Here is a 13285-nt window from a genome sequence, read left to right as displayed (position 1 = left end):
CTCCTACCAACTGGCTGGCTGTCTTCTAATTCTTCAAAATGATTAAACTCAGTCTGCATGCCTGCGTATCAAATAACAGAGCAAATTATTCTGTGACATTGTGGATCTTCCTTTTGTTTTGAGCCCAGACAATGACTGTGAGCAATCCTTTCTTAGTTGGGAAATATTGCAACGCACAATGCAGCCTGCTGCTGTATGGGACTCCTGTATAGGAGATGGAGGTACTTCTAACGTGCTGAGGCTCTACAGGTAATACCTAGAGGTATTATCGCTGGACTGTTAATCCAGATGCCCAGTTCATGTTCTGGGGACCCGGGTTCATATCCCACCATGGCAGATGGTGGAATTTGAATTCAATAAAATACCTGGAATTTAATCTAATGATGACCATGAATCCATTGTCGATAGTTGGAAAAACCCATCAGATTCACTTATGCCTTTAGGGAAGGAAGTCTGCCATCCTTACTGGCACTCCAGACCCACAGCAATGTGGTTGACTCTTAGGGATGGACAATAAATGCTGCCTGGCCAGTGACTCCCTTATCCCGTGAATGAATAAAAAATAACACCAACTGTACGCAAGATATCATAGAAACAGAGAAAATAGGACCAGGAGTAGGCCATTTGGCCCACTGAGCTATTCAATATCATCATAGCTGATCATAGCATTCTGAAAACAATGCTCCATCGGTACCAATTAGAAGGCAGAATGATTGATCTAGTGGAAAGCTTGTTTGGAGTAGTGGTCACACAGCAGCTCAAGGGGCTAGAGGAAAGAAGGGAATGGATAACCACTAGGCAGACCAGAAAGAACAGGCAGTTAGTCCAGAAGTCTTATGGGGTCCCATTCCCAAAGCAGTATTCCCAAAGCTGAAGAGGGTGCTGGTACCTCAGAGGAATGCAGTCAGAGCCAAGATTCTGGCACCACGACAGTCTTGATGGTGCAGATGGGGAGGAAGAAGAAAGGAAGAGAAATAGTGGTAGTGGATTCTTTAGTCAGGGGATCAGACAGGTGTGGCCAAAGACATGACACCAGGATGGTGTGTTACCTCCTTGATGCCAGGGTCAGGGATGTCACTGAACAGCTGCAGGGTACCTTGCAAGGGGAGGTTGATGAGTTAGAGGTCGTGGCACTTGCTGGTACTAACCATATGGTCAAAGTAAGGAATGAAGTCTTGCATCAAGAATTCAGAAACCAAGGCAGTAGGTTAAAAAAAGGGCCTCAGCAGTTGTAATTTCTGGATTAGTCCCAGTGCCACATGCTAGTGTGTTTAGAAACAGGAAAATGGGATAGATGATTGGGTGGCTCAAGGGCTGGTGCGAGAAGGAGGGCTTTAGATCCTTGGATCACTCGGATTGTTTTTGGGGAAGATGGGACATGCACAAATGGGGCTGTCTGCACCTGAACCACATTGGGACCAATATCCTTGTAGGTAGGTTTGCTAATGCCGTTGGGCAGACTTTAAACTAATCTGGCAGGTGGGGGGACACAGAATATCAGTGAAATAAGGACACATCAGCTACAGTAAAGAATGCAAGTTACAGTAAGTTTAACTATGTCAAGGGCATAAGGCAAGGCTGGATGGTCTTTACTTTAATGCCAAGTGTGTAATAGGTAAGACCGATGAGTTAACAGTGTGGATTGACAAATGGAAGTATGATATTGTTGCTATTACAGATACATAGTTGAGGGAAGAGCCAGACAGCCAACTCAACATTCCAAGGTATAGGATCTTTAGGCAAGGCAGAGGAGGGTGGTGTAGCACTATTAGTTAAGGAATCAGTTATTAGGTAAAGAGAGATGATATCTTGAATGGTCCTCAAATGAGAATTTGTGGGTAGAATGTAGGAATATTAAGGAGGCAACTGCTTTACTGGGAGTGTATTATCGGTTCCCATGGAGTCAGTGGGAAATAGAGGATCTAATATGTAGACAGTTCACAAAGGTGTGTAAGATTAATAATTGAGTAATTATATTAGGGGAATTCAACATTCCCAACGTAAATTGGAATGTTTATAGCATTAAGGATTTAGAGGGGTTTGATTTCTTGAAATGCAATCAGGAGAGTTTTTTATAACAATATGTGCAAGGTCCAGCAAGGATGGCACAGTGCTGGATCTGGTTCTGGGGAAAGAAACTGGACAAGTGTTCGATATGGCAGTGGGGGACCATTTAGGCAATAGTGACCACAACACAATACAGACAGGAAAAGGACGGCCTGCGAAAGATGACTTTGGATTGGGAGAAGGCAGATTTTACTAAAATAAAGCAGGCTCTGGCCACAGTAGATTAGGAACAGCTCCTTGTGTGTAAGTCTACTGTGGAGAAAATGGGAGATGGGGGATTTCAAAAAGAAGCTGCGGACAATAGAGGTCCAACATGTACCTTTTAGAGGGAAGTATAAGAACAATAAGTTCAGAGAACCCTGAATATCTGGGATAATTCAGGACTGGACACAGAAGAAGAGTAGGCCTTTTAGGAAATCGAAAGGGAGCAATTTAGCTGCATTCCTAGAGGAATACAGGACGTACAGGAGGGAACTTAAGAAAGCAATTAGAAGAGCAAAACAAAAACATGAAAAAGGACTTAGAAACAGGATTAGGGAGAATCCAAAGATATTTTATAAATACAATAAAGGGGAGAGGCTAACCAGGGAAAGAGTTAGAATCAGAGTGGACAGAGTGAACTGATAGCAGCTGTTTGATTTGATTGAAAAATCAATCTCAAGAGGATATAGTCTTAGGGTAAGGGGCAGAAGATTCAGAGGAGATGTGGGAACAGATTTTTTCACTTAACAGATGGTGGGAATCTCAGAATGCACTGTCTAAGTAGGGAATGGAGGCTGAGAACCTTTAAAAAAATTTGGATGAGTACTTCAAATATCATAACATTCAACGATATAGGACAAGTGCAAGAAATTGGGATTAGTGCATTTTTAGTGCACTTATGTCAGAAGAGACTCGATGGGCTGAAGGTCCTTTTCTTCACTGTGTGAATCTATGAATTTAATTGTAGACCATTTCTTGGAAACTACCTATCGTCAGGCGTGTAATCCATCTCGAGAGGAAGTTCAAAATGGGTTATCCAATTTGGCAGCTCCAATACACCGCTTTCCTGGTTTCTTTCCAAGTTCAAGGATTAGAAAATTATACAGAAGGCAAAATGCAAATTCATTTTTTACTGCTGCTCAACTCTAATTTATCCTCTCTTTGTGTCTAAAAAGGTACCGTATTACTATCTTGATGTGAGCCTTTATAAAACAACTTGTGCTGCAGAGACTAAAGTCGTCAGCTTGTTGGCAAGTAAGAAAAAACACAGCAGCACCTGGAAGGTTCTGTTGCTGGCTGAGTGACTGATATTGATACTTTAGGTCATTTAAAACATACAGACCAGTGCATTTTACTGCAATTGACAGCAGCTCATTTTCAGTGGCACAGTTCAAAACACTCAGCAGCAATTACACCCAAGTGTCACTGGATATCGGCTGGAAATAATTATGCCTTGCTTAGCAGAATTGCTTGCACCTAGTATACGGTTGCCTTTAAAGAGGAATGAAATGTGCAGCACGTTTATCATGAAATGGCACATTTCAGGTTCTCAACTTCAATTTATACTCAAGGGAATCACTGATGAGGGAAAGGTTTGAGGCAAACGAAATCAGATGGAAAGCCATGCAGCTATCCACATTCATCTCAGGTATTTCCTCATTAGCATACGAGCTGAGACATCTGAACAAGTTCATTGTCATGTTTTGGGACATTATGTTAAGGATGCTATATAAATGCAGATTATGCTGTTTACTATCTGCTTGTGATGTCAGAGTATGTAAAGCAGGATAACCTAGAGAATCATTAAGAAAAAGACACTGGCATAATTTTGAAGGGAGCCCATAAATGAAGATCACAGCCATGTACTTGTTTGATTTTGATTACCAATACCAGATTTGGATTTAATATAATTTAAATTTGTTTTCTTTGAACTGAGCAGAAATGTACATCAGCCACAACCTAGTTATTCTTTTCTATGTATTTAAAAAAATCAAGGAGAGGCAGAGTTTTGACACAGTTTTCATACCAGACTCAGGTGCTCATGGTAAACGAAACATCATATGGAGACCTTTTTATACTTAGAGAATGGGAGGTGCCATTATTTATTCCTGTCCTGCAAGTCAGGAGTTTCATATTTCAATTCACATCATCCAACTATTGAATTATCCTGGCATGAACAGCAACCAGAGAAGAATAATGCAAACTTTACTTGGGTGTTAAAATCAGTGAATGTTTTGGAGCTTACTGAGAAGGGTCTAATCTTTCTTCCTGCTCCGTCCCCATGTCTGAAGTTTCTTATCAGGAAGGTTAAAAAAAAGCCAGCCATTCATCTTGCATTGGATCAAACACTCCACATTTATTCCATATGAACCTGTCTGCACTGACCAACGCACTGCATGTTGTTGCAAGGCAAGTGGATACTTTGTGTCAGGTGTATAAAGTGCAGAGAGATAATCAGGTTAATAAGATATTATGTAAATATTAATAATAATATTAATAAGTTCAGAATTCACTTAGCTATGCAAGAGACAAATCTTTTAATAAAGCTGCTCCTATGTTTCAATTTCAACTAAATGACAATGTTACAGTAAAACACAGTGGCTTACTGTTTGTCTGAATGTTTATTTCATCAATAAAAGACGATAAAGATAGTGCTACCAATGTGATAAACGGACAGCTGTTAGGTTATTTGCTTGTAAATATACATGCCACATCTGAACTGCTTGTTCATCCATTTTCGGCACTGCATTTATAATACTGTTCTCTCTTATGACGGAATATGTTTAAAAAACTTACACAAAATTCTTTATTTTGTAGCATAGGCCCTGTTACCAAGGGTTCTGTAAAGATTGCAATGAATTGCTGGCAGTCAATGCATCTTTCTAAAGATAAACATGTTTCCATCAAAGACTAATTAAAGAACCATTCAGCACTGATATTGTACTGGCATATTGCATGCAAAATGATTTGATCAATGTCTCACACAGCAACATGGAGGTACTTGCTGAGAGGATCTTTTTGAAATGTCTCACAAAAACATATTTACAGAGAAAGCTGACAATTAAATGTTAATGGGAAAGGATTAATAGATTCATTTTTTTTGTGGATTTGAGTGTGAAACATTTACGTGAGCTAAGCTGGTCTATAGCTTCACATCACCATGAAATCACATCACTGTGAAAAGCAAATAATAGGTTTTCAGTAATTCTATTGTTAACACTCTGGCAGCATTTTAAAATGGAACTGAAATCCATTTGTAGAAATGTGGTAATCCTGCAATTTATTCTGTGTCATGTGCTCTGTTTTACTGCCAACGCATAAAGGATATTACTGAATTTAACCATAAATTCGTCTTAAAAAAATCTAAGAATAAGATTCACCTTGGTTAGTTTAGTAACACAAAGGATCAGACTATGTAAATTACATGCAATTTTTAAACAAGCATTTATAGAACACGGGTCAGAATTTCTTGGCAGGTTTGGGTTTGGACATTTCAACCATAATAAAACCAGTGATAAGCCATTGAGAAGTTTTATGATAATTGCAGTAATTAATTTGAAAGCAAAATGTAAGTGAACAAGTTAAGAAAACAAATTAAAGCTTAAAATGTTGCATTTGAGGCAAAAGATCTCTGAGCATGGGAAATAGATTGCTAACATTTCATCCAAAAGGCACCACCCAAAATGGTCACTTTGTTTTCTCTCTTTTCCATATTGGACACAGCCCATTCTAATTACAGCATTTGCTGTTCTTAATTCAGACTCTCAGTGTTAAAGGTCCTTCTTTCCATTGAGCTGTTTTAAATACTTTAGTTTAAATGGTTGAGTGGGGAAGACTGTTGTCACCAATGCTGATAGAACTGGCTGGGCCAATAATCTGGAACTGTGGTTGTTTAACTCACTCACTATTAAAATAACCTATTTGGTGCAGTCCTGCCCCCTGGAAATGATGATATCATCACTAAAGCTGTACAGAGCAAAATCCCTGTTAGAGCAATTGAAATCACCCATCATAATCACACAGAAAATAAGCTTAAACTTTTCATGCCTATTCAATTGGGTGGTTTTTTTTTAATCCCCTGAAATATATTTAGAAAATCTTTCTGCCTTATAGTTTTGCACAGACTAACCTGTTAGGTCATTTACAGTTCGCAAGACAATTGATTGTATTATCCTCTTCATTCTTGGACTGTAACACCCACATTCTATGAAGTGATGAAGTCCTAACCTCACTCACACAAAGTAAGTATTATTCTACTCTTAGAGTTTCCGTCATCTCTGGAAAGAATAGCAATAATAGTTGGCTATAACAAAAGACAGCTCTGTTAACCTTGAAGAAATGATGATTCCTTTTCACCAGAGTATTTAAAATATGATTGAAGTTTTGTACATGCACAACTTGCCATGAAGAGGTGACTAGAAAGGGTTAAGTATAGTCTAATTTATTTTCTCATGTTTCACTGCACTGCTTTTCAGTTCAAAGCTGAAACTGTGATTTGGTAATTTGATGAGAGTTATTTATTCTCTTTTTCAATAAGAGGCTCTTTGATAATCAGTCCAGACAATCTGTAGCTGGTGGCACATTTTAGACAATTGGCTATAATAAATCCTGGTAGGATTATTGAAATCTTATACATACTTCCTAGAAGTGCTCATTGTTTGATTATGCTTTATAAACAGAAACCATAAATCACAGCCAGATTACTTGGGACATTGATTACTGTGAGCAACAGCATTGCTACTTTAGAAGGATAGAGAGTGAATATATAGTATAATGCACGATCTATTGAGTGTGCTCACTAATCTCCAATGGCACTGTTGAGAGTCGAATCTGCCTGTAACTGAGGTTACATTTTTGTTTTTAACTACACGGACAGCAATTTGATATATTCAAATACTTGACTGTTTTAGAATCCAATGGAATGTAAATCAGATAAATTCTATAATGGGCATTCTATTCACGTAGCCAGAGTAATCCCTATGTTTTGAAGACTAAATATTACCCTCATCTCTGTGCTGTCTTACAAAATTATACTTTGTCTGTCTTCTTGTCATAGGTCTGACTTTGAATTTAGCTGGCTCATAGAAACAATTGAGTAGAACCTGAAGGTTACGCTTCCCCGCGCATGGCTGTGTTTGTCACCACTTTATGCATGGGATGACACCAATCATTTCTCCACATGGAGACAAGCTTGATTAACAGGCTTCCCTTTCAGGCATATGAGAAGCCAATCAGTGGATGCTACAGAACAAGGTAGATTCAAGGCCAGCGCTGGGATTATGAGGTATAGGAAAGAAAGGAAATCTGGCTGGATTGCAACAAGCGTAATCAAGTTGTGCTTTTTTGTGCCGAACTGATCACTGTTCAGAGTAATCCTGGAACACAAAGAAAACACTGTACATGCACATTTCTCCATGGCAACTGTATTTTGAAAACCTTCCCCCAATTCCTCCACTGACATCTCCAACAATATGAGCAAGAAACTCATGGACTCTGCCACCAAATTTGGAGCAATCCATTCAGTGAGCTATGAAGCTTCCCTCCATTCTACCCATTGACCCAAACTTTCTTTAACATTTTCCTCCATCCCAACCCAGAACTCATATACTTGTCTAAATTTTCTTCACTGTCTTCTCAAATCCTCTCTGTGTTCACCCTCTGGCTCCCTCAGTGCTATTCCCATCAAACAACTAACTAGTCCATCTTTCCTTCATGCCATCCATGTCAGCTGATATTATTACTCACTCTCTTCAAGTACTAGCATCTCTATCTTCTTCTGCTCTCAACATCCTCTTCATCAAAGATCCAACACATCTTCCTTTTAACTTTGCAAACTATCTTTAATCTTCCTGTCCTCTCCAAAGTCCTTGAACATGCTGTCACATCTCAAATTCATGCCCACATTACCCATAACATTTTCACTGCCACATTATCAAAATGGCTCTTTATCAAAGTCATTAGTGACATCCTATGTTCAGTATTGCAATAGTTTGATAATAGATTGTCTTGCTGATGGTTGCTGCTATTCAACATCACTGCATAATTATCATTGTCAGAGCGTTCTTCCTCATTTTTTTCATAAATGATTGGTGTGCCATTCATTGGTCTGAGCTGGCATCTGTTCCTTTGAAATTTAGCACCATAATTAGTAATTACTTTGTATTGTCTGAATGAGTTGCATATTTATTTTTTTTCTCTCAATTACATTCTGCCCATTGTGCAGCTTTGCGAGTTCTGGACCTATTTGCTTGGTGCTTTCCTTCTCTGTCTTTGAATAGGAATGCCCTGTGTCTCAGAATGGTTAGACAATGAATTCTTGTGCAAAGTAATTTTCACTTGCTTTCCAAGTATAAATTATGCTGGTGATGATAATCCCTTCTCCATTGGTGTTGCATGAAAATGCAGTTATGCAATGTGACAGAGTTGCTTTGTTGCTCTAAATTTAATGATCATTGATTTAATAGTGCATACCATGCTTTCAGCTAAACTGTTCAAGCAGGGACAGTGGGGAATTGATAATGATATGGGCTTACTCCCCACTCAGTACATGTGTGCCATAGTCCATTGTCAGGCACTGTCTGCACCAGAACATTGAATAAACTGAAGATAGCACTCATCGAGTCAACGATGGTATAGGTTATTGCATTGTTAGGTCACCGAACATTGGAAATTTAGAAATGTAATCCAGTACAAGGATGTTTATTTCTCCCATGCACTGATGATGCACCCTCTCCTGCTGATGTTGATATATTTAATAAACCTCACAAGGATTCACAAGTCATTGACAATTCTGGTCATCCCTAGCCAGTACAACGATTCACATAATGACAGTAAGAGCTACCAATGCCGTTCAGTACTCAATTGTTGTGAGAAAGAAATGCTATCTTGGTGTGACACTTTTGGTATTAAGATTTGTTTGCTCAGTCTTGATACATGAAATTTGTCTCTGTATGACCAAAATGAACAAATCTGCTCAGCTGCATTCTTTAATACAATAAGGCCAATCCTGAATAATGATCTTTGTAACTCTCATGGTTACTCAACTCCAGCAGTTACTGATTGCAACTGTTCATAGTTGCTCTGGACAAAGTAAAGAGATTAACCTTGAGCATCTTCAACTAATCAGTCTGGAGTCAGCATGTTGATCAAATACCTTTTGTCTTTTTATGGGTTGGGTAATCTATTCAGTGTATCGGATTAATTATGATGGTTTATATCACACTTTTAATTCATGTCCTTGCACCTTGACAAGTGTCATACTAGAAAAGCAAAAGGAATTATTAGAAAAATAACTACCCACCAACATAAAGGGAATCCATTAGTCTTCTGTAGCCATATAAACAGCAAAACGGTGGCAAAAGGAGGTGAAATGCCAATTACGCACAAAAAAGGGAATATACAGATGGAGGCAAAGGGCATGGCTGCAGAATTAAATCAACTCTTTGCATCTGAGGTAGAAGCCACTGAGGCCATGGCAACAGAGGAAGGAAGGAAGAGTTTATTGTGCACATTGTAACTTCACTCTGGCTTCATTGTCGTACTCCCCTACTCCCAAATTAGTTAAACCTTCTGTAACTCTGCAAGGATATTCATTCAATGGTCGGCACAACATTGTCGGCTGAAGGGCCTGTTCTGTGCTGTACTGTTCTATGTTCTAATGCGGCAGAAGTGCAATTAGCCTCTCTTATACAGGTTTGTTCTGCACCAGAACTGACTCTGATATCTTAATGTGCCATGCACTAACCTCTTTATTTTATTCTTTGTGCTGTATATCAAGTTTGTGGTAATTACACCAGAAGGACACAGAATTTTTTGATCTACTGTGTTATCTGTTTTTATCCTAAAGAGGACAATGGATTCACTCTGTGCTGAATAAGAGAATAATAAATCGAACAAGATTTGTTCAAAGTTAAGTTTAATTGTTTAGGTTCAAGTATATTTTTCAGAAAAGTGAATGTTTTACCAATGATTACATGATAATTACAGTGACTGTACTAAGCATTTAACCACATGGAAAATTAAGTACCTCTTTTATTATGTTTAATTTACAGATTTATGAATAAGGACAAAATACAGACTAATAGTTAAAAAGGTAAGATTCATAAAATTGACAGCTAATAATAGTTTATTTAACAGCCTTTAGAAAATGTAAATGGAATGCTTCAAACTAAAAGGAAAAAGAAACAACAAAATGTTCAGTTCTGCCGTTTAATGGGTGTGCATCAGTGTCTGTCTTACAGCCTTTTTGTTTTTGTGGTAGAGACTGGATGGTCCAGTGGGTATTTTTTCATCTTCATTATTTGGATATTTGTGGACGAAGCACAGTATCAAACAGATTGAACTGATCCATTACTGCACAAAGGATAAATGTTAGAATTTATCTCACAATGTGCAACCTATCCCATTTAAATATTGCATCTAGCAGACATTTGTTACAAAACTATTGCACAATTACACAACTAGACAATTTTGAATATAATTTCATGTTCTACTAAGCGCAAGAATATTTAAATGTACATTTTGCTGTGTCTAATTGTGGGTTTATTTGCAGTCGCAAAGTAAAGCCACTCCTCGCAGTGTCCAGTGGTCAGGAATCTGTATTGTTTTCAGATAGAGAGAGAAGATATATGTCAAATCAGTTCGTCTGGGCTTCTTGTACACAGGGCATGAGTACACTGCCCCCTGTTGTTTTTTGGGATCAGGAGGTGCAGTGGCACTGATTGCATATACATGGACTACAGGAAGCAATGTGAATAATACCTGCAAAGACAGTTGGAAGTAACAGGCAATTAAATGGATTCAGCAAACAGAGACAATTCTAGGCTATACATTTAAATGTGAAATGGAACGTAAAATATTCATATAAATAAAGTTGTAATCAATCATACATTACTAGATGGACATATCATAATTATTATAATTCTTAACTGTTATAATAACCAAAGGCCTGAATAGTCTCACAATTATAGGCCAATGAAAATTAAAATAATGCCTAATCGCATTTCCTTTTGAATAATTCAAGCCATGGTATTCAATGTCAGATGCCATTATATATAGCTGCGCATAAAGCCGAAACCATCACACTAAATAAAAGAAGAGAAACAGCAGAGGAAAACGCCAAGTCAGAAACCATTGTGAATACTGCAAGTGCTGTTACCCTAATTGATGGTACTGCATTTGCACTTGTATTGGAAGCTGCTGCTGAGCTGCAAGGGAAAGACCACCATCTAAGGTCTTTCGGTCAAGGTTAAATGGTTCAGCTATCGACCCTCCCAGTGCCTCAAATGTAAGTAACTATAATCTTGTATGAGTAGGAGGTGCCTTTGGTTTACTTGCTGGATAGAGCAAAATTCCAATGTCTGGTTGTTTGTGCATATGCTACTGTACAGATTCAAACTGCTTTAATGACTATGTATATAAAAATATTTTTATGAATAAAGTATATTTTTGAAATTAAAAAGTGCTTGCTTTACGCTAAATTTTACAATTTGATATAGGCTAAGAAGCTCTATAAGTAATTTGGACATGAAGTTCCCTGAAGCAAGACTGACATCTTAACATCAAATGAGTTTGGCATTAATTTAACTTTCAGTCAAAAAAAATTATAAAATCACTTTCAATAATCAATGTCACTTCTCTATTTGAGAAGACAAATGAACATTAAACAGATATTTGATTCTCTGTAATTAAAACAGAAAGCACTGAGAACATTGAGAAAACACTGAGGAAGGGTCACCGGACCCGAAACGTTAACTCTGATTTCTCCTCCACAGATGCTGCCAGATCTGCTGAACTTTTCCAGCAACTTTGTTTGTTCCTGAAATTTCTTTTGGTTCTTGCTGAGAATAAATACCCTGTCAGGCAGCCCCTGTGGACATAGGAGCAGAGACACTGATGCAGATTAATGATGACTTCTCATTGAATTGTTTCTTCCATCGCCTGTCTCTCTCTCTCTCTCTCTCTCTCTGTCTCTCCATCTCTCTCTCTGTTTCTCTGTCTCTCTCTGTTTCTCCCTCTCTCTCTCCCCATGATTACTGCCTGACCTTCTGTGTATTTCAAGCATCTTTCGTTTTTATTTTAGTTTTTCAGCATCCAACCATAACTTATGATTGTCTTGATTGCAAAATATCATTGTTGCTTACCCTCTTATTGCCAGTATCAAACAGGGCAATATTCATGAGTATTTTTAGAGTTGTTCAATCCGCAATGAGAAACCTAAATTGGCATACAATATTCCAGATGTAGAGCAGCCATTGTTTATGACTGTTTTCATTCATTCTTGAAATGAACACTTTTTAAAAATAAAAGACATTCTTCAATGATCAGGGCGAAATGGTTTGATAAAGGTAGCATTATAAGGGTTGAGATGTGGTAGTATCATCCTTGACTCTGAGCCAGTAGCTTCAGATTCGAGTCTTATTCCAGCACTTGATGGCCAAGGAAATAGAATCAATATGAACATCTGTTCAACTATGCCAATGTAAATCAGTAAGAGAGGGCATAATTACTGGTCAGCCATGTGCTCTGGAAATAAATTGAAGCCTCTACAGCCACTATCCATAGCTTCAGGCACAATATGCATGGAAAAGGGCATGCTGCCACAGTAACATAGGTTCCTTGAGGGACTAAATGGCTCAGTCAGCTGAATGGCCAGTGTAGGTTGGTGCCACTAGCATAGGATTTGATCAAAATGCTGGCTAGAATGGATTCAGGACTTCCCTCCTTGTCCTATCTGTGGCGGAGGTCACAGTGCTACAGTTTGTACCTGTCATCAGACAGAGAAAAAGAACCAAGTGGTTTTGCACCAAGTGGTGCAACAAAAATGCACCAAGCGGGTATTAGCCTTTCTCTCTGTGTGTGAAAAGAGCCAAACAACTCATGGGTCACAGATGCCTCATGGTAGCCACTACATTCGCAAATATGCGCAGCACGTTGGATGCCTTTCTCACCCATTTCTCGTTAATCATTAGTCTGGTTTTATCTAATTTCTGGACTGGGTATTTGCACATAAATATAATTATTCTCCCTTGTTGCATTACCTTCATCTTTACGTAATTTTCCTGAAATGCAATACTTTTATTTTGTTGCAATCTACTACATGACCATTTAATACTGTTGTTTCCTACATTGTTATTCCCAATTTATTCTTCCTAATTATATTTACATTGAATCAAAATTACAAGAAATAATTGATTTTCAGAAAATGCAAATTAAGAATCTTTAAGCATTCTGAATA

General features: G+C 38.1%; 1 protein-coding gene and 1 long non-coding RNA gene across 5 annotated transcripts in view; one reads left to right on the top strand and one right to left on the bottom strand.

Annotated features, from left to right (window-relative positions):
• Positions 1–6166: 6166 nt before the first annotated feature.
• LOC125462357 (uncharacterized) overlaps positions 6167–13285 on the top strand; it is a 50414-nt gene continuing 43295 nt past the window's right edge. The window contains exons 1-2 of the long non-coding RNA XR_009442778.1: positions 6167–6290; positions 10101–10141. This is a non-coding gene — a long non-coding RNA (uncharacterized LOC125462357). The remainder of the gene's footprint in view (positions 6291–10100; positions 10142–13285) is intronic.
• Positions 9983–13285, bottom strand: part of dnah5l (dynein, axonemal, heavy chain 5 like) — a 384422-nt gene continuing 381119 nt past the window's right edge. For all 4 annotated transcript variants that reach the window (XM_048552307.2, XM_048552297.2, XM_048552277.2 and 1 more), the window contains one exon: positions 9983–10809. In XM_048552307.2, the coding sequence (XP_048408264.2) occupies positions 10591–10809 (219 nt within the window). In that variant the 3' untranslated portion in view covers positions 9983–10590. The remainder of the gene's footprint in view (positions 10810–13285) is intronic.

The sequence above is a fragment of the Stegostoma tigrinum genome, chromosome 2 (genome assembly GCF_030684315.1).
Source record: "Stegostoma tigrinum isolate sSteTig4 chromosome 2, sSteTig4.hap1, whole genome shotgun sequence".
NCBI lineage: Eukaryota > Metazoa > Chordata > Chondrichthyes > Orectolobiformes > Stegostomatidae > Stegostoma > Stegostoma tigrinum.
The sequence above is the reverse complement of the archived record's forward strand: the minus strand, read 5'-3'. Positions and strand labels throughout refer to the sequence as shown.